This window comes from Nicotiana tomentosiformis, chromosome 3, assembly GCF_000390325.3.
Source record: "Nicotiana tomentosiformis chromosome 3, ASM39032v3, whole genome shotgun sequence".
Lineage (NCBI taxonomy): Eukaryota > Viridiplantae > Streptophyta > Magnoliopsida > Solanales > Solanaceae > Nicotiana > Nicotiana tomentosiformis.
The window spans coordinates 148,742,687-148,767,358 of record NC_090814.1 but is presented as its reverse complement, the minus strand read 5'-3'; the positions used below and the strand labels follow the sequence as shown (position 1 = coordinate 148,767,358).

Here is a 24,672-nt window from a genome sequence, read left to right as displayed (position 1 = left end):
ATTTTGGGCCGTTTTGTTCGGAAAACTTAAAAGTTAAAAAACTAGTCATTTTCGACATTGTAATTGAAAACAGTCACAAATTCAAAAGTCATTGAAAATTAGCAATGTTTTTTAATTCATGAAAGTGTTATTGATTTCGAACTTAAAAGGGTGAATGAGTTTCAGCTTTTTAAAGTTAGAAATCCATGACACTATCAAGGATTTCAAAAATTAGGACAATATCCTGAATTTTTACATATTTAAGTTCAAATTTTCACATTAAAAGTGACTACTTTCAACGAATTTTCAAATACTGACTAGTTTTCAAATATTGTCATTCTCTCTTCTCTTTTTTTCTTTATACTTATTCCAAATTCCATGTCCAATTTCTTGGTCAGAATCCAAAAATATCATTTTTCTAGGTTTTTCTTCAAAATCCCAAATTTCTACAAATTTTCATGTCTAAATCCATATATAAACCTTGTATTTAACTCACAACTAGTAGAAATCACTTACCTCATGATTGACGATGAAAATGGTGCTCCAAAATCGTCCCCAAAGTCTGCTCCCATGAAGAAATTAGGGTGGAAATGAGCCCATCCCCCGTCTTTAAAAGACACTGCCCAATTTTCCCCTCCTTCGCGAACGCGGCCACAACCTCGCGTTCGCGAAGAGCATTCCTGCTCCAGCTCCAAAATCCACTACGCGAACGCGGTGCGATGGTCGCGAACACGATGACCAACTCCTCCGCCCTATCGCGAACGCGATACGAGACACGCAAACACATAGAGCAACTCCCCTGGGACCACCTCCTGCCTGCCTCTCTACGCGATCGCATAGACCCTTTCGTGATCGCGAAGCTCTGCCTCTCCCAATGCTTCGCGAACGCGAAGAAGGACGCACCAGACTTCAACAACAGCAGCAACATCAAACATGGGAAAAATGACGTGAAACCAATCTGAAACACACCCGAGGCCTCCGGGACCCCGTCCAATCACACCAATCAGTCTAATAACATAACACGTGTCACGACCCAATTTCATTATAGGCCGTGATGGTACCCAGCACTGCCGCTAGGCAAGCCAACAGTGAACTAACCACGTGATTTCTCTTTTTAATAAATTTTCAAGTAATTAAACTTTCCTTAATTCAAAAGATTTAAGAAATAACAGATTTAGAATAAATAAAATGAAAGCAACTAGGTGCAATCATGATCATAGAAATGAACCAAAATCACAAGTCTACTAGTGTGTGTGCCAAGACCCGATATCATAAGTGTATGCGCATCTAATAGAATATACAAAAGAATACTAGTCTACTATCTGAAGTGAAATAGACAGAAAATACAACAAAAGAAAGACTCCGGTTGTGTCACACCCCTTTTTCTACCCGCAAAATAATATTATGTGGATTAAAGGGTTTTTCCAATTAAAGTGACAAAATTGAGTAGGGATTATTTTATTTACAGAGTCGCCACTTGGAATTGATTTTGTTGGTGTTCCAAGTCACCTTTTATTTGAATCCCTAATCAAAGGAAGATTTGACTCTATTATTATTGGTCTGCGAAAACAAAGTCCGGGTAAGGAATTCTGTTAACCGGGGAGAAGGTGTAAGGCATTCCCCGAATCCCGTGGTTCTAGCACGGTCGCTTTTATTTACTAAAATTTGGCTTGAATTATTTTTGGATAAAGTGTGTATTATTTGCCTTAAGTTACTATTGTCTAGTGCTACTTAATAATTAATAATTTTGGCCTAGGAGCGTGCAAGCACACAAAGTCCTTATTTGATTATATGTATTAAAACAAAGAACGTGTCGGTATACATGGTTTAAATACAATTAATATTGAAAAGTCAAGGAGCGGGAACGCACACATGACTACTTTATTAAAAAAAAAATCGATGAAGGACCGTGTATGAACACATGGTCTACATCTCAAACGTACCTAAAATTGCCTATCGCTTAAATTAATTAAAAAATACTTCTTTTTTATTTATTACTTGTTCGACTAAAAAAAAATTATTATTATTAAAAATAATTTTCACTAATGCAAGACATTAAACCAGAGTAAGCTTATGTTAAACTTTTATGGTATTGGGCCACTTATTTTATTTAACAAAAGATAATTTATTGGTTTTAAAGAAAATGCCCATCTTGCTTTCTATTGTCATTGAGCCTACAAATTTTAGCTTATTTGGCCCATGTTGCTTGAGAGCCTCGATGACCAAGACAACACAAAATAACAAGTATTCTTCTAAGCCCAAATTGCTTCTTATATTGATGTCCAAACTAAAAATTATTTTTTTCATAGAAGAAACTTACATGCTAATTATTATCTTTTATCTTCTTAACCAACTATTTCTTAAGGACTAACATAATATTTCTACTCATCTACACCAATCATGGCACTAATCAAACTACATTCATTAATAACATAAAAACCACGACTAAATATAAAAACTACAAAAAAACGGTAATACTTCAATGCAAAAGAGAAGAACTATATTAAGTATAACATTATGTTGACTATAATTCAAAGCATCAAAATATTTGAAGCTAGAAGTCTTTCTTAGATAATTATACATGAACCATGAAAGTAACTCACGGAAAAGAGCCCAAACTAAATAAAATATGGTTAAAAGTGGGGTCTTTATCTTTTTCTTAAACTAAGTAATCCTAACAGAATGCAATTTCAATCACATATATAAAGAAAAAAATGATAATTTAACTAATTCTTAACAAATTTACATGATGATAACACTAATATAATATTCATCTTGAAACAAAATCAGATATAATATGTTCCATCAACCAAACCGGGATCAAATCCTTCTTATTATCATCAAGAATCTGCAATATAAGAATTTGAAAGTTACCTGGTTTGTGGAATAATAAAATACAGCAGTGCAGCAACAAAAAAATCAGCACCAAATACAGTAGAAACAGCAGTAACTCAAGTGTTAAGACAACCTAGAAAACTCAACAAAGATGCTTGAAACTGGTAGCTATCAACTTCACAAATTACCTAAGGGATCTTTCTATTTTTCTCGAGGTTTTTGCACTCAAATAATCCTCACAAAACTCTGAAATTTCAGCTTGTTATATGTATTAAGCTGCTGATTTTTCTCAAAGATATATGTTTTTAAACAACTCTCCAAGATGTGTCTCAGTATAAGATAGAGTGTGTAATAGAGTTTTCCCCCTTTTCAGTGAGTAAAGAGCCCTTTAAATAGGCAAATAAATCAGATTTTTGGACAGATTTTGGTTCACCAAAAATCTGTCCAAAAGACTAACTTTGTGTGCTAAACACTATTCAAGGTCTGTCCCAAAGGTGAAAGGACAACCTGAAAATCTGTTGTGTCAGAAGCAAGGAGAAAAAATGTCCTTTCAGCCACCCTACTAGTAAAAGTAAGTTACTAGTACCCTATTTTGTGATAAAATAAATTAAACTTCAGATTTTAACCATCAACAACAAACTACTTGCTCAACACAAATCAAACTTGGACAATTATGAACTGACAAAGCATAGACGAGACTAAAAACGTAATTGAACTAAGTATTAAAACCAACTTGACGGGAATAAATTCGATTTGTGCAAACTAATTACTAAACAAACAACTAAATTTAAAAACTAATGCTCAAAACAGAGCGAGCATCGTTAACAATCGGACAACGACTAACAATAACTAAATAATCGACTAACTAAGTGAACGATTTAACTAATACACTAAAGATCATGTTTAAATCAATAACGAATCTAACAAACCACTAGACTAAATAGAGATAGCTAATTAAATAAACCTAACTTGAAACTCTAATTAACAAAAAATAACCAAAATAGAAAAATAAATAAATAAAAAAATCAGAAACTAATCTACTAAAATAAATTAAAAAATCAGAAATTAATTAAAGAGATGACGATTATACCTAACAAGTATGCTTGAAGCCGTTCGAGCCACGAGAAGACGTCGGAGATGCTAAAAGGCGACTACCCGACTCCGAAACGCACGTTTCTTTCGGGTAGATGCTAGAACGAAATGCGTTTCAGTATCTCGCCAAAGGAAACAAGTGTCTTTGAGTCGAAAAATAGCTAAGATGGGGGTTCGGGGCATTTTGGCGGTGGAGCCGTGGTGGCGGCGAGAAGCGGGCCGACGACGACGTGGATTTTGGGGGGTGAAATGGGTAAGGAAAAGATAGGTCTCGTGGAGCTCTATCCATTCATGTATGCGTTGAAGGGTGGTGTTGGACGGAGCTTCAAGAATTTGGACCAAAAAGTGGCGGCTAAAGTTTCTTAGATCTAAAATTCAAGGAGTTTGAGAGTTTTTTGAAGGAATTGGTTTGGAGATATGGGAAGAGGAGGTTGTGGAGATTATATGGTATTAATTTGGAGGTGTTTGGAGGTGGTCCGCCGCCGGTGGGTGATTTCCGGCAGCGGCGGCGGCGGCAGAGAGAAGAGAGAGAAGAGAGAGAGAGAAGAGAGAAAGAGTTATGGGGGAAATGAGAGAATTTTTCAAATTTTTGAGGCTTTAAATACCTCTTGAGAGATCAAATATGGACCATTAGATCAAGGGTGATCAATGAGTGATATTTGATCTTGGGTCACTTAATGAAACGACGTAGTTTTGAGGCAAAACTACATCGTTCCGGACTCTTTCAAAGGCAGCCCCTTATCTTGCACTTTTGGCTACTTTCTCTTTCAAATTTGGCCCAATTTCTTTCTTAATCCTACTTATTAAACTAAATTTATACAAACAAATAAATTAATTAAGTAACTTATTCAAATGATCAATTAACTAGATTAATTCACCAATTGAATAGTTAGTTAATTCTTAAAATGCACAAATAAAGAAAGAACTATTTTTTGGTATTTTTATGATAGGAAATATGCAATCAAAGACACAAAAATTGGGAAATATAATTAAAACAACAAAACACTAATGACTTTAGGAGGTGATAAAATAGTACAAAAATTAGGTATTCACAGCTGTCCCTCTTTGCTCGAGAACATGAAGAGTTTTCGTGCAAAGAAAAGTGAATACCATGGCTAATTTTTGCTCACATATTACTCCAATGAAAGCATTTATTTTTTAAATGGTGACCGAACCCTGCTTCCGAGGTAGCCTACATATCCTTGTTTAGAGGAATCAGGTCAGTGTAGTTCTGGGAAAATTTGGTAGATGGGACTACCAGACACTAGATTTAAGACTGTTGTTGTTGCTATTACTGTTATTTGCTGCTTGCATCAAAAGGAAAAGAGAAAGAACTACATATGTCTGGAAAGTAAGAGTTACAAAATTCCTAATCTATGTGTCTTGTGGAGTCAAATCTTGATTCTTGACCTGCTTGCTTGTATTGACCTTAGATTGGATCTTGATGCTCTTTGGAGAAAGGATCAGGGCTCATTCTCGATTGCTTGCTTTTCGGATCAGAATTCGAGAAAATAAAACTCGAGAAGCTAGGCTGCTGACACATTATCCAAGCTAACTCCAACTATCTTGTGATCGAAAAACTTCTTTATTCTGATGAGAAAGCTGAAACTACAAGCTTTAGTCGTCACTTGTGCTATGCGGCGGGGCCTGCAATGCCATCAAAGACGAACAAAACAAAAAAAATTTTCTGCCCCAGTTTGGCACTAGGAAAATTTTGTGAGTTAGAGAAAGCTATAAAGTATCTAATTTGTTGAAATGAAAACAACAGGAGTAGTATAAACTATGTGAGGATATGCAACCACGAGGGGAAGTAACTTATGTTACCAAAGGAAATGGAATTAGAGGATGGTACCTTGTATTACCGAAAAGGAATGTAACCAGGGGTAGTTACCTTATATTATCGAAAGGAAATGTGTCCAGGGGTTGGTACCCTATATTACCGAAATTAGTGTAACCAGGGGTTGGTGCCCTATATTACCTAAAAGAATGTAACTAGGGATTGGTACCCTGCATTACTGAAAGGAATGTAACCAGGGGTTGGTACCCTGTATTACCGAAATAAGTGTAACCAGGGGTTGGTACCCTATATTACAGAAAGAAGTGTAACCAGGGGTTGGCACCCTGTATTACTGAAATGAGTGTAACCAGGGGCTGGCACCCTGTATTACTGAAAGAAATGTAACCAGAGGTTGACATTCTGTATTACTGAGAAGCGTAACCAGGGGTTGACACCCTGTATTACTGAGAAGGAATGTAACTAGGGGTTGGTACCCTATATTACTGAAAGAAGTGTAACTAAGGGTTGGCACCCTGTATTACTGAGAAGGAATGTAACCAGTGGTTGGTACCCTGTATTACCGAAATGAGTGTAACCAGGGGTTGGTACCCTGTTTTACTTAAAGGAGTGTAACCAGGGGTTCGCACCCTGTATTACTGAGAAGGAATGTAACCAGGGGTTGGTACCCTGTATTACTGAAATAAGTGTAACAAGGGGTTGACACCCTGTATTACTGAGAAGGAATATAACCAAGGGTTGGTACCCTGTATTACAGAAAGGAGTGTAACCAGGGGTTGGCACCCTGTATTACTGAAAGGAGTGTAACCAGGGGCTGGCACCCTGTATTACTGAAAGAAGTGTAACTAGGGGTTGGCACCATGTATTACTGAGAAGGAATGTAACCGGGGTTTGGTACCCTGTATTACCGAAAGAAAATGTAACCAGGGGTTGGTACCCTACATTACCGAAATTAGTGTAACTAGGGGTTAGTACCATGTATTACTAAAAGGAGTGTAACCAGGGGTTGGTACCCTGTATTACAGAAATGAGTGTAACCAGGGGTTGGCACCCTGTATTACCGAAATGAGTGTAACCAGAGGTTGGTACCCTGTATTACTGAAAGGAGTGTAACCAGGGGTTGGTACCCTGTATTACATAAATGAGTGTAACCAGGGGTTAGCACCCTATATTACTGAAAGGAGTGTAACCAGGGGCTGGCACCCTGTATTACTGAAAGAAATGTAACCAGGGGTTGACACCCTCTATTATCGAAAGGATGTTGAATCCCCTAGGCGAAAAGGTTCTTCCTAGGTTAAACTACGAAAAGCAAACCTGGGCGAATGGTAGTTCTACCCGGAAACATGAGCTGGTAACCCCTAGGCAGAAAAGTTCTACCTGGGTTGAGCTACGTATAACATCCTGGGCGAAGATTAGTTCTACTCGAAAATATGAGCTGGATCCCCCTAGGCTAAATGGTTCTACCTGAATTAAGCTACTATGAAACATCTGAGCGAAGAGTATTTCTACCCAGAACTATGAGCTAAATCCTCCTAGGCGAAAAGGTTCTACCCGGGTTAAGCAACGAAAAGCAAGCATGGGCGAAGAGTACTTCTCCCCGGAGATATGAGCTGGATCCCCCTAAGCGAAAAGGATCTACCTGGGTTAAGCTACGTGAAACATCCTGAGCGAAGAGTACTTCTCCCCGGAGAAATGAGCTGGATCCCCCTAAGCGAAAAGGTTCTACCTGGGTTAAGTACGTGAAACATCCTGAGCGAAGAGTACTTCTACCCGGAACTATGAGCTGGATCCCCTAGGTGAAAAGGTTCTACCCGAGTTAAACTATGAAAATCAACCTGAGCGAAGAGTACTTCTACCCGGAACTATGAGCTGGATCCCTCTAGGCGAAAATATTCTACCTGGTTTAAGCTACAAAAATGGGAGGTATGGACAATAATGATGCATGCTGCAAATAAAGGAAAGTGGAGATTTTGCGAAAACTTACCTTTGGTGACATTCGCCCTTTGAGAATCACCATTCTGCACTGCTTTAATCCTGTTTCAAACAAAGAAAAAAAAATTGTGAGTTTTTAAAGTGGTGGTCGGTTTGTGGCCTTGATGCCCTTAGTAGTTTGAATTCGCCCCTCCGCTGTCGAAGAACTGATTTTGTCAGTGTGATACCGAGGTTCCCGAATACTTTATATCGCTTTCTAGAGACATTGTCTTTCTGACGTTGCCCCTGGCTGTTTCATACCCGGATGTCCATGGTACCGCTAATCCTTGTCCCTAAGGCAAGGCAATTTTCCTTTAAAATCAAACTTAGTTGTCTTTCGCCTAGAACCAATTTCTGTCTGTAGTGCTTATCAACTTTTCCCATGAAGCAAGTCTTGCTTAGGCGACCTTTTCAGTTTCTTTGAGACACTTTGTCCACCTTATCAAAAGAGATCACATATGGATTCCTGCCTTCGTCAATGCCGTATATGCTCCAAATTATGCTCGGTATTACGGGGAAACTGTAGCCAGTTTTGCAGCCATTTTTTTGCTTTGCTTTTGATGCAAGATTAGACCGAAAGGGAATCTAAGAAAAATTATGAAAAAGAATAGAAGAGCAATTGGAAATGAAAAGGAATTATGTCTAAATAAAAGGTGTCCCTTTCAGGGAGAGAAATAAGGAGACTTATCTCGAGATATGTGCTGACTTCAATGAATCATGACATGCATTTTGGACTGGACGCCTGATCTGTCTGAGTTGTCTACTTCTCAAAATACGTCGTAAATGTTCATCTTGAAACTGTCTTAGTTGTGCTCATGCCGGAGCATCGAAGACACTCATTAGGCTAGTAGCGCCCTTTGCGGGTTTTCGCTAACTGACCTCTCTCATTTCTCTAATCACTGTCGCCTTACAGTGCCCATACGGGTTTTCACCGATAAGACTCTCTCATTTCTTCTTTACCCTTTTTTTTTTACTAAGATACGACACGCAGAATGTTGGCCAATGCCCCTGGCATGGGGACTTCAAGTATTCTCAAAGATCAATCAGAAGTTCTTAACATGAAAAGGCGAAAGGAACCCTGAACTGAATTACAACTTTTGGAACTGTTTCTACAGGAAAAACCGTAAGATAAAAACAAACTTCTGCCCCAGTTTTGGAGTATTGGGAATATGGATTTTTGTTGCGATGGGACCGAACCCAGGGTAAGGCTGCCTACGTATCCTTTTGGAATCAGGTCGGACGTAGTTCAATGACTCAAAAAATTTGTTGTTTGACTTTTGTTTTGTTTTGTTTTGTAAGTACACATGTTCTAAAAGGTGGAAAACAAGGAAGAAGAAAAATACAGCTTAAAAGGGGTAACAAAAGGGTGACGCTTGCTTGAAATAGCGAGCAATGGTAGCCTTCGTCATCTCGATCTAAGAAAATCATGCGTGAAAGTTCCACAGTAGGTATATATCAGACATAATATCTTTTGACTGCATCTGCATTAATAGTCATGTCTGGTACCCGTCCTTCTTCATCTACCAAGTGCAAAGCCCCTTTTGGTAACACTTTCTTGATGATGTAGGGTCCTTTCCAGTTTGGGGCGAACTTTCCTTTAGCTTCTACTTGGTGTGGAAGAACGCGTTTCAGAACGAGTTGGCCTACCTCGAAGTGCCTTGGACGCACTTTCTTGTTGTAAGCGTGTGCCATTCTTTGCTGGTATAACTGGCCAAAGCACACTGCTGCTAGCCATTTTTCATCAATCAACATTAGTTGTTCTAATCGGGTCTTTACCCATTTTACATCTTCAATCTCCGACTCCACAATGATCCGAAGAGAGGGAATTTTGACTTCAGCCGGTATTACAACTTTCGTCCCATATACCAATATATAAGGAGTTGCACCAACAGATGTGCGAGCAGTCGTGCGGTATCCCAAAAGAGCAAAAGGCAACTTTTCATGCCATTGTCTCGAACCTTGGACCATTTTCCTAAGAATCTTCTTTATGTTCTTGTTCGCCGCTTCAACGGCTCCATTGGCTTTTGGCCGGTAAGGGGTAGAATGGTGATGCATAATTTTAAATTGCTCGCATACCTCCTTCATCAAATGACTATTGAGATTGGCTGCATTGTCAGTGATAATGGTATTCAGGATACCAAAGCGGCAGATGATGTTGGAATGAACAAAGTCTACCACTGCTTTCTTGGTGACTGCTTTGAAATTGACGGCCTCCACCCACTTGGTGAAGTAATCAATTGCAACCAAAATGAATCTATGCCATTTGAATCCTTTGGCTCAATTGGCCCAATAACATCCATTCCCCAAGCAACGAAAGGCCAAGGAGAGGACATGGGATGCAACTCCAAAGGTGGCGAGTGAATCAGGTCACCATGAATTTGGCATTGGTGACACTTGCGAACAAAACTGAAGCAATCTCGCTCCATTGTAAGCCAATAATACCTTGCCCGCAGAATCTTCTTCGCCAAAACATATCCATTCATGTGAGGTCCGTATACCCCCGAATGCACTTCACTCATGATCTGCTCAGCTTCTGTGGCATCTACGCATCTCAACAAGTTCAAATCTGGGGTTCTTTTGTACAAAATTTCCCCATTCAGGAAGAAACCGTTGGCGATCCGCCTTATAGTTCTTTTTTGATTTCCCTTGGCATGCTCTAGGTATTCTCTCATTTTCAGGAATCGTTTTATGTCATGATACCATGGTTCACCATCTGGTTCTGTCTCAATTGTATTGTAGTAATCGTGGCAATTCCGAACTTGGATTTCTAGTGGATAGATATGGGTGTTTCCCGGATAAGGGAGCATCGAGGCTAAAGTAGCCAAAGCATCGGCTAGCTCATTGTGAAACCTGGGAATGTACCTGAACTCGATGGATTTGAATCTTTTGCTAAAATCTTGTACACATTGTCTGTATGGAATAAGCTTGATGTCTCGAGTCTCCCATTCGCCTTGGGCTTGCCGGATAAGCAAGTCAGAATCTCCCATAACCAATAGTTCATGCACATCCAGATCGAGGGCCATTTTCAAACCCATGATACAGGCTTCGTATTCTGTCGTATTATTGGTACAGAAGAACCGAAGCCGGGATGTTGCAGGGTAATACTGTCCAATAGGTGAGATGAGGATTGCCCCGATCCCACCTCCTTTGATATTGACAGCTCCATCAAAATACATTTTCCATAGAGGGTTGTCGTCTGGAACTACTTCCTCTATTGAGTTGACCTATTCGTCTGAGAAGTATGTGGTAAGTGGCTTGTACTCATCATCAACTGGATTCTCTGCCAAATGATCGGTCAAAGCTTGTGCTTTTATCGCGGTGCGAGTGACATAGACGATGTCGAACTCTGTGAGTAGGATTTGCCATTTTGCGAGCCTGCCAGTGGGCATTGGCTTTTGGAAGATATACTTCAGAGGATCCATTCTGGATATGAGGTAAGTAGTATAGGCCAAAAGATAATGTCTCAACTTCTGAGTGACCCAAGTCAAGGCACAACATGTCCTTTCTAAAAGGGTGTACTTAACCTCATAATTGGTGAACTTCTTGCTCAAATAATATATTGCTTGTTACTTTTTGCCTGTTGCATCATGTTGCCCCAGAACGCATCCAAAGGAATTATCCATCACCGATAGATATAAAAACAAAGGCCTACCAGGTTCAGGTGGGACCAGTACAAGGGGTTTTGATAGATAATCTTTGATCCTGTCAAAAGCATTTTGGCAATCGTCCGTCCACTTGATTGCAACATCCTTTTTCAGCAACTTAAAGATGGGCTCGCACGTGGTTGTGAGCTGAGCAATGAACCTACTGATGTAGTTCAACCTTCCGAGCAAACTCATGACCTTCTTTTTGTTCTTCGGGGGTGGAAAATCTCGAATGGACTTTTATCTTAGATGGATCCAATTCGATGCCTCTCCAACTGACTATAAAACCGAGGAGTTTCCCAGATGGAACCCCAAATGCACATTTGGCTGGATTGAGCTTAAGGTCATACCGTCGAAGCCGTTCGAAGAACTTTTTCAAATCATTCACGTGATCAGCATGTGTCTTTGATTTTATGATGACATCATCGACATATACTTCAATCTCTTTGTGCATCATGTCGTGAAAAATAATGGTCATGGTCCTCATGTAAGTTGCCTCTACATTTTTTAAACCGAATGGCATGACCCTGTAACAATAGATACCCCACGGAGTGGTGAAAGCGGTCTTTTCTGCAACACCCTCATCCATTAGAATCTGGTGGTACCCAACATAGCAATCCACGAACGACTGTATCTCATGCTTTGCATAATTATTTACAAGAATATGGATGTTCGGCAAAGGAAAATTATCCTTCGGACTTGCTTTGTTTAGGTCTCTGTAGTCAACACAGACTCTAGTTTTTCCATCTTTCTTTGGCACGGGCACAACATTTGCCACCCATTTGGTGTATCGTACGACTCTTATAACATTGGCGCTCAATTGCTTCATTATTTCCTCTTTGATTTTATCACTCATGTCCATTTTAAATTTACGTTGCTTCTGTTGGACTGGTGGAAAATCAAGATACGTAGGAAGCTTATGAACAACTAAATCGTCGCTTAAACCCGACATATCATCATAAGACCAAGCAAACACATCTCTATACTCAAATAAAAGTTGAATCAAGGCATCTCTGGTTTTTGTTCAGTGTGAATGTTTATCTTTGTTTATCTGACCTCCAATATTAATTGGCTCAGTTTCATTGAGGTTGGGCCTAGGCTTGTTTTCAAATTGTTCCAACTCTCTTTTTATTTCATCAAAAACCTTATCTTCATCATATTCGACCTCTTGATGCATTATTTCAAAATTAGACAGCTCTTTGAGATCTGGGCGTGAATTTCGCATGCATGTCATGTTATTAAAGCCGGCATTAACAAAATTGAAATGGAAATAAAATGGCAGGAATTAGGAAAAGGAAAAGATACAAAATTTAATACGAAACTGAACTGCACTTCATTGAATTTGAAAGGATATAAGGGTTAACGTCAAAATAAAACAATCATACTAAGATATTTGGATTACAACCCTGAAAGTAACCTAAAGTACAAAAGAAAGAAGCTGCAAAAGTCAACTACCAAGACTCCTTCCTTGTGGGGAGAGGAGTTGCTTCCCAGTTATTGAGCATGGTTTCTGGGCCAATTAGTTGCATATCGACATGACTAGTGCCTTCACCAGCCTGGATTATATTCACTTCAGAAAACATCTGCCTGAGGCCATGGTAAATTTTATCAATGTTTGCATGCACCGAGGAATTTTGACCATGTTTGAATCGTGACTCGACAAAAGTGTAGAAAATATAAGGGATAGGTTGCTGCAAGACCCACCCATGTTTTTTGCGGTGCTTGGCTTTGTCTTCGTCTGCTTGTGTTGGCCTGAAGCCTAAACCAAAAGTACCCCTGTTACTGAACAGAGAAATGGGTTCTGAAATTCCTTGCAATGATGCCCCAAAACCTTTTCCTGGCTCATAACCTTGTCTCATCATAAGTGCAGCCACCATTACAGATGTGGCGGAGAGACGTAGATGTAGAATGGGTTTTCCTTACTCAACATGGTCCACAACAAATACTTTGAAAGCTTGATAGACAAAAGACTTGCATCCTTCCTTGGCCTCAATACATGGGATTAACAGGTATTTATAAATGGATGACTCGTCTTCTCCGTGAATAATAATTTCTTGCCTGTCGTGCTCGAATTTGAGCATCTGATACAAGGTGGATGGCACAGCTCGGGCCGTATGGATCCATGGCCTTCCAAGAAGAAAGTTATAAGAAGTTTCCATGTCCACTACTTGGAAGACAATTTCAAAATCAACAGGCCCAATCGTCATGGTGAGGTTGATCTCCCCAATGGTATCTCTCACTGAGCCATCAAAAGCCCGGATGTGAACATTGCTAGGTCGGATCCTGTCTGTATTGATCTTCATACTTTGCAAGGTAGAGAAAGGGCATACATCTACACTCGAGCCTCCATCAACCATGACTCGCTTCACATAATGCCCCTCACATTTGACAATCAGGTGCAAAGCCCTATTGTGACCGGCTCCCTCCTCAGGAAGTTCATCATCAGTAAAGAAAATTCTGTTAACCTCAAAAAATCTATTGGCCATCTTCTCTAACTGATTCACGGTGGTATTCTCTGAGACATGTGCCTCGTTCAGGATTTTGATTAGTACACGGGCATGCTCTCCTGAGTGTATAGGCAGAGATAACAGAGAGATTTGGGCAGGAGTCTTTCTCAGCTGGTCAATGATTGAGTAATCCTGAACTTTCATCTTTGTCAAAAACTCCTCCGCCTCTTCTTCAGTGACCGGTTTCTTTATTGGCATTTGGCCTTCTCTGATTTGCTTAGCCTTCCTCAACTCTTCTGGAGAGTAACACCTCCCTGATCGAGTCAAACCTCCAGTTTTCCCCACTTCTTCTATGATTTCCTTACCTTTGTAGGTTACTACAGTTTTGTTGTAGTTCCAAGGGGTGGTTTTCGTATTTGTTACACGGGGTTGTGTGGCAGGCTTGATTATGATCGGCTCTATTATATCCGTCGTACCGCCCTGATTCTCCTTTGTGATGGGGTGACCTCCAAGGACGTATAACTTTGGGCTTGGAGCATTGGAGCGAACCTCCAACCTCGAGATTTTTGGAACAAATAAAGTTGCCCTCTCTAAGCTCTCGGCACATTTCACAATCAACAGTGCATCTAGGCTTGGACTTACTTCCAGTTTGGTTCCCTCTTGAATTGTTACCACTGTCATTTCTGCTCGACCAACCGGCTTGTATACATGATCTCGGCCAATCATTCCCACAAAATGAACATCATTGTGTACTGGCAACGGGTTATTGGTCACATTAGGAGGGTCCTAGCCATTCGTGACTACAATCAATTTTTCAACAATGAGTCTTTCTATGGCTCTTTTCAGGGTCCAACAGTCATCAGTGCTATGCCCCGGAGCACCTGAATGGTATTCACATCTAGCATTTGCTTGAAATCTATGTGAATCAGGATGCATATGGTGGGGAAGGATGGGTCCAATCACGCCCATCTGCTTCAACTTCTGGAACAGACTAGAGTATGATTCAGCCAATGGAGTAAATATTTCCACCAGCCTCTGCTCTCGACCATAATCCTGCCTAGGATGAGCATTGTAGGGTGCCCTAAAATTTTGCTGCTGAGGTCGGGGGAATCTTGGAGCTGGTGCCCGTACCTGTTGATTGGGAGGATGAGCATATGATTGAGCATTAAACACTATATATTGTGGCGGTCCCACAGAGTACTGAGGAATTGGCGGGGGATAGTAATGTTGAGGGTAGCTGGATTGCCCCTGCTGAACTTGCACATAAGGGTGCGATGCCCCTCTTTGAACTTCCCTGGATCCCGAAGTCATCATGGACCCTTCATCTCTCTTCTTTCTATTTGCCAAACTTCTCGACCCATTTTGGATAGCTTGGGTGGTGGCTTTGAGAGCAGCTTGACTTTCAATTCTGCCAGTCTTGAGGCCATTTTAGACCATTTCTCCTATTTTGATCGCTTCCGCAAAAGGTCTACCCATTGCGGACATCATGTTCTGAAAGTAATCAGGCTCTTGGGCCTCCAGAAAAATAGTGATCAACTCGTGGTTATCCATGGGTGGCTTAACTCTAGTTTCTTGCTCCCTCCACTTGATTGCATACTCCCTAAAGCTTTCAGTCGGCTTTTTCTTCATATTGGACAGGGAATTGCGATCCGGCACAATATCTATGTTGTATTGAAATTATTTGACGAAGGCTTGGGCCATGTCATCCCAGACATGCCAGTGAGAGATATCTTGGTCAATGAACCATTCGGAGGCTACCCTCACAATACTTTCCCCAAAATAAGCCATCAGTAATTCTTCTTTTCCACCTGCACCCCTCAGCTGGTTGCAGTACCTTTTCAAATGGGCGATAAGGTCGCCGTGTCCATCATACTTCTCGAATTTTGGGGTCTTAAACCCTGGTGGCAAATGGATGTGAGGGAATGTGCATAGATCACTGAACGAAACACTTTTGTGACCCCCTAGTCCCTATATATTCTTTATGTTTTGTTCAAGACTTTTCATTTTCCCGGCCATCTCATCCGGCTCAACCGTCTTGGCAAGCTTTTCGTTTTCCACTGGTGACTCGTACTGAGGAGTCTGATTATATGGAGCCGAGACCCCGAAAACCATATTTGGAGAGTAGTATTGGCCATCATAAACATGAGATGGTGGCTCATTTATTGGCCTCATCACATGAGGTGGAGGCGGGATTTTGTATGCCGGTGCGCCAGACACGACTAAAGGAGTGTTCCTGACCGGTGCGACTGGAGGTCGCACATTAGAGATACCAGGAGCAAGGTGGAGGCTGTAGTTTGGCACATACCCTGGTGGTAGGATGTGGTCGCTCGTTGTATGGAGCGGTGGTTGAGTAGCCAAGGGTACGGTGGAAGTTCCCTCTGAGGGACCACGGGGTGGAGGCTGACCAGACACCCAAGCTTGATATACATCAGACAATTGCTGTCTCAATTTTCTTATTTCCTCCGACTATTGTTCAACTGATTGACCCTGGGGGTTGTTAGTGATCAGCTCGATCTCATCATCGTTGGCCATTACTACTGCTCCCTTAGATCTAGTGAAGTAATGGTGTGTTGCTAGTTTCACCACAAACAAACCACCTTAAGCTTACTACGTAAGAGACAGCAAACGTGTTAGGGTTAAGCATTTTATAGATATGAATCACACATAATGTGCCATGCTTCTAACATTGTCACTATTTCTAGCATGCTTTTGGAGGCTTCATGTTTCATTCCGGCTTATGAGGTTGCTTCTTATTGACACTCTTATTTTCTTCTCATTTTTTTTTTGTTTTTTTACTCATGCCTCATTTTGATCCCTCGTCCTAGAATCATTGAAAAATATTTTGATCGAACCTTTTATGGGTTGCCTACGTATCACGTCGCCGCATGAATCATATCATTACGTAGTTCAGGGGAAAATAATAACAATTTTGATTTTTTTATTTTTTTATTTTTTATTTTTTATTTTTTCAAATTGACTCTAAGGACATAAATATGACTGAAAATGCGACAAATATAAAATTAAAAATACGACAAATGCAAAATGAAACTAAAAACTAATTGACTGCACTAAAACTTTAATCTTCAATGGCATTCTTTCTTAAACTGATATCATCAATGGTCTGCATCCCTTGGCCTCCACTCTCCCCCCAACATCTCGTACAAATTCTTAAACACTCCCGGCAATTGTGGGACGAGGGCACGTGCCTGTTGACCAACTTTCTCATTGTTTAGATGACGATGATCGTCATGAATATATGCTGCTTTCTCTGCTAATTGAAGTACTTGCTCTCTGGCTTGCCCCATATTTACGTGACAATTCTACAACCATATTTGGGTAGTGTTGAGGGCGTTCTCCATCTGTGTCTCGCGTCCCTCGTATTCTTTAATACGACGGTTTAGCATAGCTCTCTCAATCATCCACTGACGCCGCTCTGCCTTAAAATCTGCATGTTGATGACCTCTCTTATGCCTTTTTATTTCTTCCAATTGTGCATGAAACTGACCCTTTGAGTGTATCCAATAGGCCCTTTCTCTTTCAAACCGCTCTCTCTGCTGATCATACTCCAATTGTTGTTGGTGCGCATCCTCTTCAATGATACTCAAGTCTTCTTGTAGCTTATGTATTTTAGCATTTTTATTTGCCTCAACTCTTCTAACTAAACCAATAGTGCTTTCCACTTCTTCTTCTAAGCGGGCCGCCTCATTTTTAGTATGTTTTAGATCTTTATCCATGACCCGTAAGGTAGATTGATAATCTTTCTCAATATTTAAACGAATCTGAGCAACTACGGCTTGTAGTTGGGCTTGTTGTTTGGATATGGTCATCCGGGCATGCTCCAATTCCTCTTTTAACCTTTCTATAGCTCTTTGATCATTTCTCCTCCTATTGGACCCTTCAGGCCCATCTCTAAGCGACGAAGGGTCATGAAACCAGGTAATATATTCAGGGATCACCTCTCCACGATCTCAGTCTTCTACCATATCATTCAACTCCGAGACTTTACTTGCATACCAAATTTTCTTAATTTCTTCTTCGTCATGAGGTTGATCTTTACCAAAATCGTAACAGAACTTGCTCATATCTCGTGTTGGTGGTACCTCCTGTAGTCGTGCAAATTGGTGCATTACCCTAAGTGGAGCATAAAACTGAACACCATCCAATCCTGTGAGTACCAAATAAGAATGGTATGCAGACTCACAAATGACCTCTTTAGAGGAGAACCAATCGTAGTTCCAAGTGATCCGTTTGGCAGACAAAGTAAGAAGTAGTTCTTTCCAGGCGCCAATCCCCTCTGGTAAGTCACATTCGTCAATTCTTTTCTGGTGATCATAAGTATGATTGGGCCATATCTCACTAAAATTAGTGATCGTAGGATGACGATAGAAATGCTCCAAAAACCATATCTGTAACAAAATGTTGCAACCATCAAAGTTTCGCGCGCCCATTTTACATCTAGTTAAAGCACGAAAAATGCAAGAAAGAATCATAGGGACCAAAGTATAATCACCCCCTTCTGAGATCAGAGCCTCAACTACACCTGCCAAGCGGATGTCAATGCGCCCCTCTCTTTCCGGAAAAACTACACGGCCTAAAAAAGTGATCATAAATGCAAACCTTCTATGTACCTTCCATGTTTCCTTATCTTCCTTTGATTTCAATTTTCCCACATTCCTTTCAAAATTGCATTCTAGGCCATATAACTGAAACAAAAAGCCCAACTTAACCCATTTGCCTCCTAGACCAAGATATTGTCCGTAATTTAAGTTCAAAAGTTTCAGAAACCTACCCTCGTTCATGTTTTTTGGTACTATGGGCCTTTAGCGGCGAAGATTGCGGCCCCACCCCTGGAAATGGGCGATTTCCTCCAAGGTCGGAGTCATTTCACAGTCGGTAAAACAGAACACATTATTTTCAGGATCCCAATACGGAATCAAAGCTTCAATCACATCCCTCCTGGGCTTTATCGTAATCATGTGAACCAAATGTCCCAAGTATTTCTTTATCTTGTTTCGCTCATATTCCTTAAAGTCTCTCCACCAATCCCACAACAACTGTGGTATCTGATCGACAATAAGAAAATCTGGTATCCCTTCTGATCTGGGCCTCTTTTCAGACTTACCTCTTTCCCCACTCATGGTATACTTGTCTACTCAGACACGGGGTTAGGCTTTGATCAAACATATTATTGACACACAAAAATTTTGATTTCTCGGGTTTTGACTCTATAAAAGTATAAAAATAAATAAATAAAATCTAAATTGTGGGACTAAAAAAACAATATTTTTGGATTTAGTATTTTATTTTTGGATTTTCTAAGGAAAGAATTGTAAATAGGGAATTAAGGAAAAGAAAAATATTTTTGTTTTTTTTAATTTATTAAAATTGGGCCGGAACCGATGAGATTTGCCTACGTATCTCACATCCGGTGAGAATCAGACCCGCATAGTTCGGTTAAAATCGACTATTTTTTTTTTTTTTTGAAAATTAATCTTTAAAAACCGTATGCACTAGACCACATCATTTTTTCTCTGTTTGTTCAACTTATTTATGCTAAAGTCGATCGATATGTCAGCCTCCCAAATAATGCAACAAGTAGTACATAACATGACATAATAGTCTAAACAAGGTACCTTTTCTAAAACAGAACTCGGCCCCTGCGTCGAGCGATGCTAAGTCAAATGCACATGATGCAAATAAAGCGTAGCCTACTAGGGATATTCATTGCTTGTGGCTTGTTCTTCTAAGTTTGTAAATCCTAAAGGAGATGGTATCTAGACCTGGCTTACCCGGGCGGACAACCCGAGTCGAGGAGCGTCAAGCGTCACCAGTAGTAGAACAACACTGGCTAGCTAACGGCTCTCCCGCCTAAACACGTGTGACTAAATCCTTCACCAGAAGCTGGTAGGCTAACTGGCTTTATCTCAAGACAGAAATTTTATGATGCTGGTAAGCAAACACAACATAACTAATTATCAGAAGACTCAGAGGGATGCGAGAGAAGATACAATTTATATGTACAGTTCAACAATATCAAAACGAAAAAAAAAACTCGACAAGTAACACATTAGGCCCAAATAAATCACAATATATACAAAATTTAATAAAGCCAAATAAAGTCAATGTACAAGCTCGAATTCTTGAAATCCCCAGCAGAGTCGCCAGAGCCGTCACACCCCTTTTTCTACCCGCAAAATAATATTATGTGGATTAAAGGGTTTTTCCAATTAAAGTTACAAAATTGAGTAGGAATTATTTTATTTACAGAGTCGCCACTTGGAATTGATTTTGTTGGTGTTCTAAGTCACCTTTTATTTGAATCCCTAATCAAAGGAAGATTTGACTCTATTATTATTGGTCTGCGAAAACAAAGTCCGGGTAAGGAATACTGTTAACCGGGGAGAAGGTTTAAGGCATTCCCCGAATCCCGTGGTTCTAGCACGGTCGCTTTTATTTACTAAAATTTGGCTTGAATTATTTTTGGATAAAGTGTGTATTATTTGCCTTAAGTTACTATTGTCTAGTGCTACTTAATAATTAATAATTTTGGCCTAGGAGCGTGCAAGCACACAAAGTCCTTATTTGATTTTATGTATTAAAACAAAGAACGTGTCGGTATACATGGTTTAAATACAATTAATATTGAAAAGTCAAGGAGCGGGAATGCACACATGACTACTTTATTAAAAAAAAAATCGATGAAGGACCGTGTATGGACACATGATCTACATCTCAAACGTACCTAAAATTGCCTATCGCTTAAATTAATTAAAAAATGCTTCTTTTTTATTTATTACTTATTCGACTGAAAAAAAAATTATTATTATTAAAAATAATTTTCACTAATGCAAGACATTAAACCCGGGTAAGCTTATGTTAAACTTTCATGGTATTGGGCCACTTATTTTATTTAACAAAAGATAATTTATTGGTTTTAAAGAAAATGCCCATCTTGCTTTCTATTGTCATTGGGCCTACAAATTTTAGCTTATTTGGCTCATGTTGCTTAAGAGCCTCGATGACCAAGACAACACAAAATAACAAGTATTCTTCTAAGCCCAAATTGCTTCTTATATTGATGTCCAAACTAAAAATTATTTTTTTCATAAAAGAAACTTACATGCTAATTATTATCTTTTATCTTCTTAACCAACTATTTCTTAAGGACTAACATAATATTTCTACTCATCTACACCAATTATGGCACTAATCAAACTACACTCATTAACAACATAAAAATCACGACTAAATATAAAAACTACAAAAAAACGGTAATACTTCAATGCTAAAGAGAAGAACTATATTAAGTATAACATTATGTTGACTATAATTCAAAGCATCAAAATATTTGAAGCTAGAAGTCTTTCTTAGATAATTATACATGAACCATGAAAGTAACTCACGAAAAAGAGCCCAAACTAAATAAAATATGGTTAAAAGTGGGGTCTTTATCTTTTCCTTAAACTAAGTAATCCTAACAGAATGCAATTTCAATCACATATATAAAGAAAAAAACGATAATTTAACTAATTTTTAACAAATTTACATGATGATAACACTAATATAATATTCATCTTGAAACAAAATCAGATCTAATATGTTCCATCAACCAAACCGGGATCAAATCCTTCTTATTATCATCAAGAATCTGCAATATAAGAATTTGAAAGTTACCTGGTTTGTGGAATAATAAAATACAGCAGTGCAGCAATAAAAAAATCAGCAGCAAATACTGTAGAAACAGCAGCAACTCAAGTGTTAAGACAACCTAGAAAACTCAACAAAGATGCTTGAAACTGGTAGCTATCAACTTCACAAATTACCTAAGGGATCTTTCTATTTTTCTCGAGGTTTTTGCACTCAAATAATCCTCACAAAACTCTGAAATTTTAGCTTGTTATATATATTAAGCTGCTGATTTTTCTCAAAGATATATGTTTTTAAACAACTCTCCAAGATGTGTCTTAGTATAAGATAGAGTGTGTAATAGAGTTTCCCCCCTTTTCAGTGAGTAAAGAGCCCTTTAAATAGGCAAATAAATCAGATTTTTGGACAGATTTTGGTTCACCAAAAATCTGTCCAAAAGACTAATTTTGTGTGCTAAACACTATTCAAGGTCTGTCCCAAAGGTGAAAGGACAACCTGAAAATCTATTGTGTCAGAAGCAAGGAGAAAAAATGTCCTTTCAGCCACCCTACTAGTAAAAGTAAGTTACTAGTACCCTATTTTGTGATAAAATAAACTAAACTTCAGATTTTAACCATCAACAACAAACTACTTGCTCAACACAAATCAAACTTGGACAATTATGAACTGACAAAGCATAGACGAGACTAAAAACGTAATTGAACTAAGTATTAAAACCAACTTGACGGGAATGAATTCGATTTGTGCAAACTAATTACTAAACAAACAACTAAATTTATAAACTAATGCTCAAAACAGAGCGAGCATCGTTAACAATCGGACAACGACTAACAATAACTAAATAATCGACTAACTAAGTGAACGATTTAACTAATACACTAAAGATCATGTTTAAATCAATAACGAATCTAACAAACCACTAGACTAAATAGAGATAGCTAATTAAATAAACCTAACTTGAAACTCTAATTAACAAGAAATAACCAAAATAGAAAAATAAATAAATAAAAAATCAGAAACTAATCTACTAAAATAAATTAAAAAATCAGAAATTAATTAAAGAGATGACGATTATACCTAACAAGTATGCTTGAAGCCGTTCGAGCCATGAGAAGATGTCGAAGATGCTAAAAGGCGATTACCCGACTCCGAAACGCACGTTTCTTTCGGGTAGATGCTAGAACGAAATGCGTTTCAGCATCTCGCCAAAAGAAATGAATGTCTTTGAGTCGAAAAATAGCTAAGATGGGGGTTCGGGGCATTTTGGCCGTGGAGCCGTGGCGGCAGCGAGGAGCGGGCCGACGACGACGTGGATTTTGGGGGGTGAAATGGGTAGGAAAAGATAGGTCTCGTGGAGCTCTATCCATTCATGTATGTGTTGTAGGGTGGTGTTGAACGGAGCTTCAAGAATTTGGACCAAAAAGTGGCGGCTAAAGTTTCTTAGATCTAAAATTCAAGGAGTTTGAGGGTTTTTTAAAGGAATTGGTTTGGAGATATGGGAAGAGGAGGTTGTGAAAATTATATGGTGTTAATTTGGAGGTGTTTGGAGGTGGTCCGCCGCCGGTGGGTGATTTCCGGCAGCGGCGGCGGCGGCAGAGAGAAGAGAGAGAGAGAGAAGAGAGAAAGAGTTATGGGGGAAATGAGAGAATTTTTCAAATTTTTGAGGCTTTAAATACCTCTTGAGAGATCAAAGATGGACCATTAGATCAAGAGGTGATCAATGAGTGAGATTTGATCTTGGGTCACTTAATGAAACGACGTAGTTTTGAGGCAAAACTACGTCGTTCCGGACTCTTTCAAAGGCAGCCCCTTATCTTGCACTTTTGGCTACTTTCTCTTTCAAATTTGGCCTAATTTCTTTCTTAATCCTACTTATTAAACTAAATTTATACAAACAAATAAATTAATTAAGTAACTTATTCAAATGATCAATTAACTAGATTAATTCACCAATTGAATAGTTAGTTAATTCCTAAAATGCACAAATAAAGAAAGAACTATTTTTTGGTATTTTTATGATAGGAAATATGCAATCAAAGACACAAAAATTGGGAAATATAATTAAAGCAACAAAAGACTAATGACTTTAGGAGGTGTTAAAATAGTACAAAAATTAGGTATTCACAGGTTGCTGCAGAACATGCTCAGAAAGGCAGCTCACCACAAAGTCTCGATAATCAGGGATGCGCGCGAGACTGATATTCAGATGCACCTGCCTCAGATCCTGCACATTCAGTACAGAAGTGTAGCGTGAGTACATAAACAACATGTACCCAGTAAGTATCTAAATGTACATGCTTTGCACGTGCTTTGCACGTATTTTTTTGCGTGTATAAAAAAATGTATGAAATGTATAATAAAAATAAATTATATGTAATAGCAGTTGGCATCGAGATAAATACAATATTTCTTTAAATTCAAAATAAATTTTTTAGTATATCAATATTTTTACTCAAGCAATCATATTTATCTAATAATATAGATAGATATACATATAAATGTCTTAAAATATTTTTAAAACTTAAATTTATAAAATTTATGCATGTACATTGCATCGCATTTTGTGCTATTACAAGATTAAAAAGTAAAATATTAATTGAAAGATATATATATATACCACATTTTAAAAGAGAAATTTTCTTATACTTTCTAATAAATGAAATCATCCTGTGATCTAAAGTTTAAGTAAGATAGAAGCATATAAAAGACAATAAATTATATTTGAAATTTTTTTAGGAGCAAACTCGCGACAACTTTACGAAGAAGCAATGACAGTTCGTTTCTTTGATATACTTGGAAGTCTTATACAACATTTTCTTAAAAATAGTTCTTAATATGTGTTTTTGAAAATATGCAATTATGTTGTACGTAGAAGATAAGTAAGACTGAATTATATAAAGAAAGAATTAATTAATTTTGACATTTATAGGCAAATTCACGGCATAAAAATCTATAAGGAAATAAAGAAGATATGTTTGGAGGCTATCACCCTTGTGTTTATTTTGGATAATTTTGAGAAAGGTGAAAAATATTCAAGAATTTTATTTTTAGTTTTATCTAGAATTAGACTATGACTTAGACTATATTTATATTTTGTACATAGTTAATCGCTTGAAATACCATATAAGTCCAAAAACTCAAGAGAAGAAATTTAGATTGACTTACAAATTTAATAAGTTCTATTATTAGTTGACTTTAAATTTTTAAGTATTAGGTAAAGTTCTACAAACTACTACTACTGTATTCAACTTGAACTTTTTTT

General features: G+C 38.6%; 1 protein-coding gene across 1 annotated transcript; it reads right to left on the bottom strand.

The window, feature by feature from the left end:
• Positions 1–17,083: 17,083 nt before the first annotated feature.
• LOC138908660 (uncharacterized) lies at positions 17,084–18,562 on the bottom strand. Its single transcript, XM_070199341.1, has 2 exons — positions 18,381–18,562; positions 17,084–17,672 (listed from the first exon to the last, which is right to left on the bottom strand). The coding sequence occupies exons 1-2, from the start codon at positions 18,560–18,562 to the stop codon at positions 17,084–17,086; spliced, it is 771 nt and encodes a 256-aa protein (XP_070055442.1).
• Between the last annotated feature and the right edge of the window lie 6,110 nt (positions 18,563–24,672).

What these genes read in the sequence shown, in the direction of transcription:
- LOC138908660 (XM_070199341.1), bottom strand. Translation starts at nt 18,562, where the DNA reads ATGAACGAGGGTAGGTTTCTGAAACTTTTGAACTTAAATTACGGACAA. An exon ending in ACATGGAAGGTACATAGAAG is followed by an intron (nt 17,673 to 18,380) that starts GTTTGCATTTAT and finishes TTCGTCGCTTAG; the next exon opens with AGATGGGCCTGAAGGGTCCA.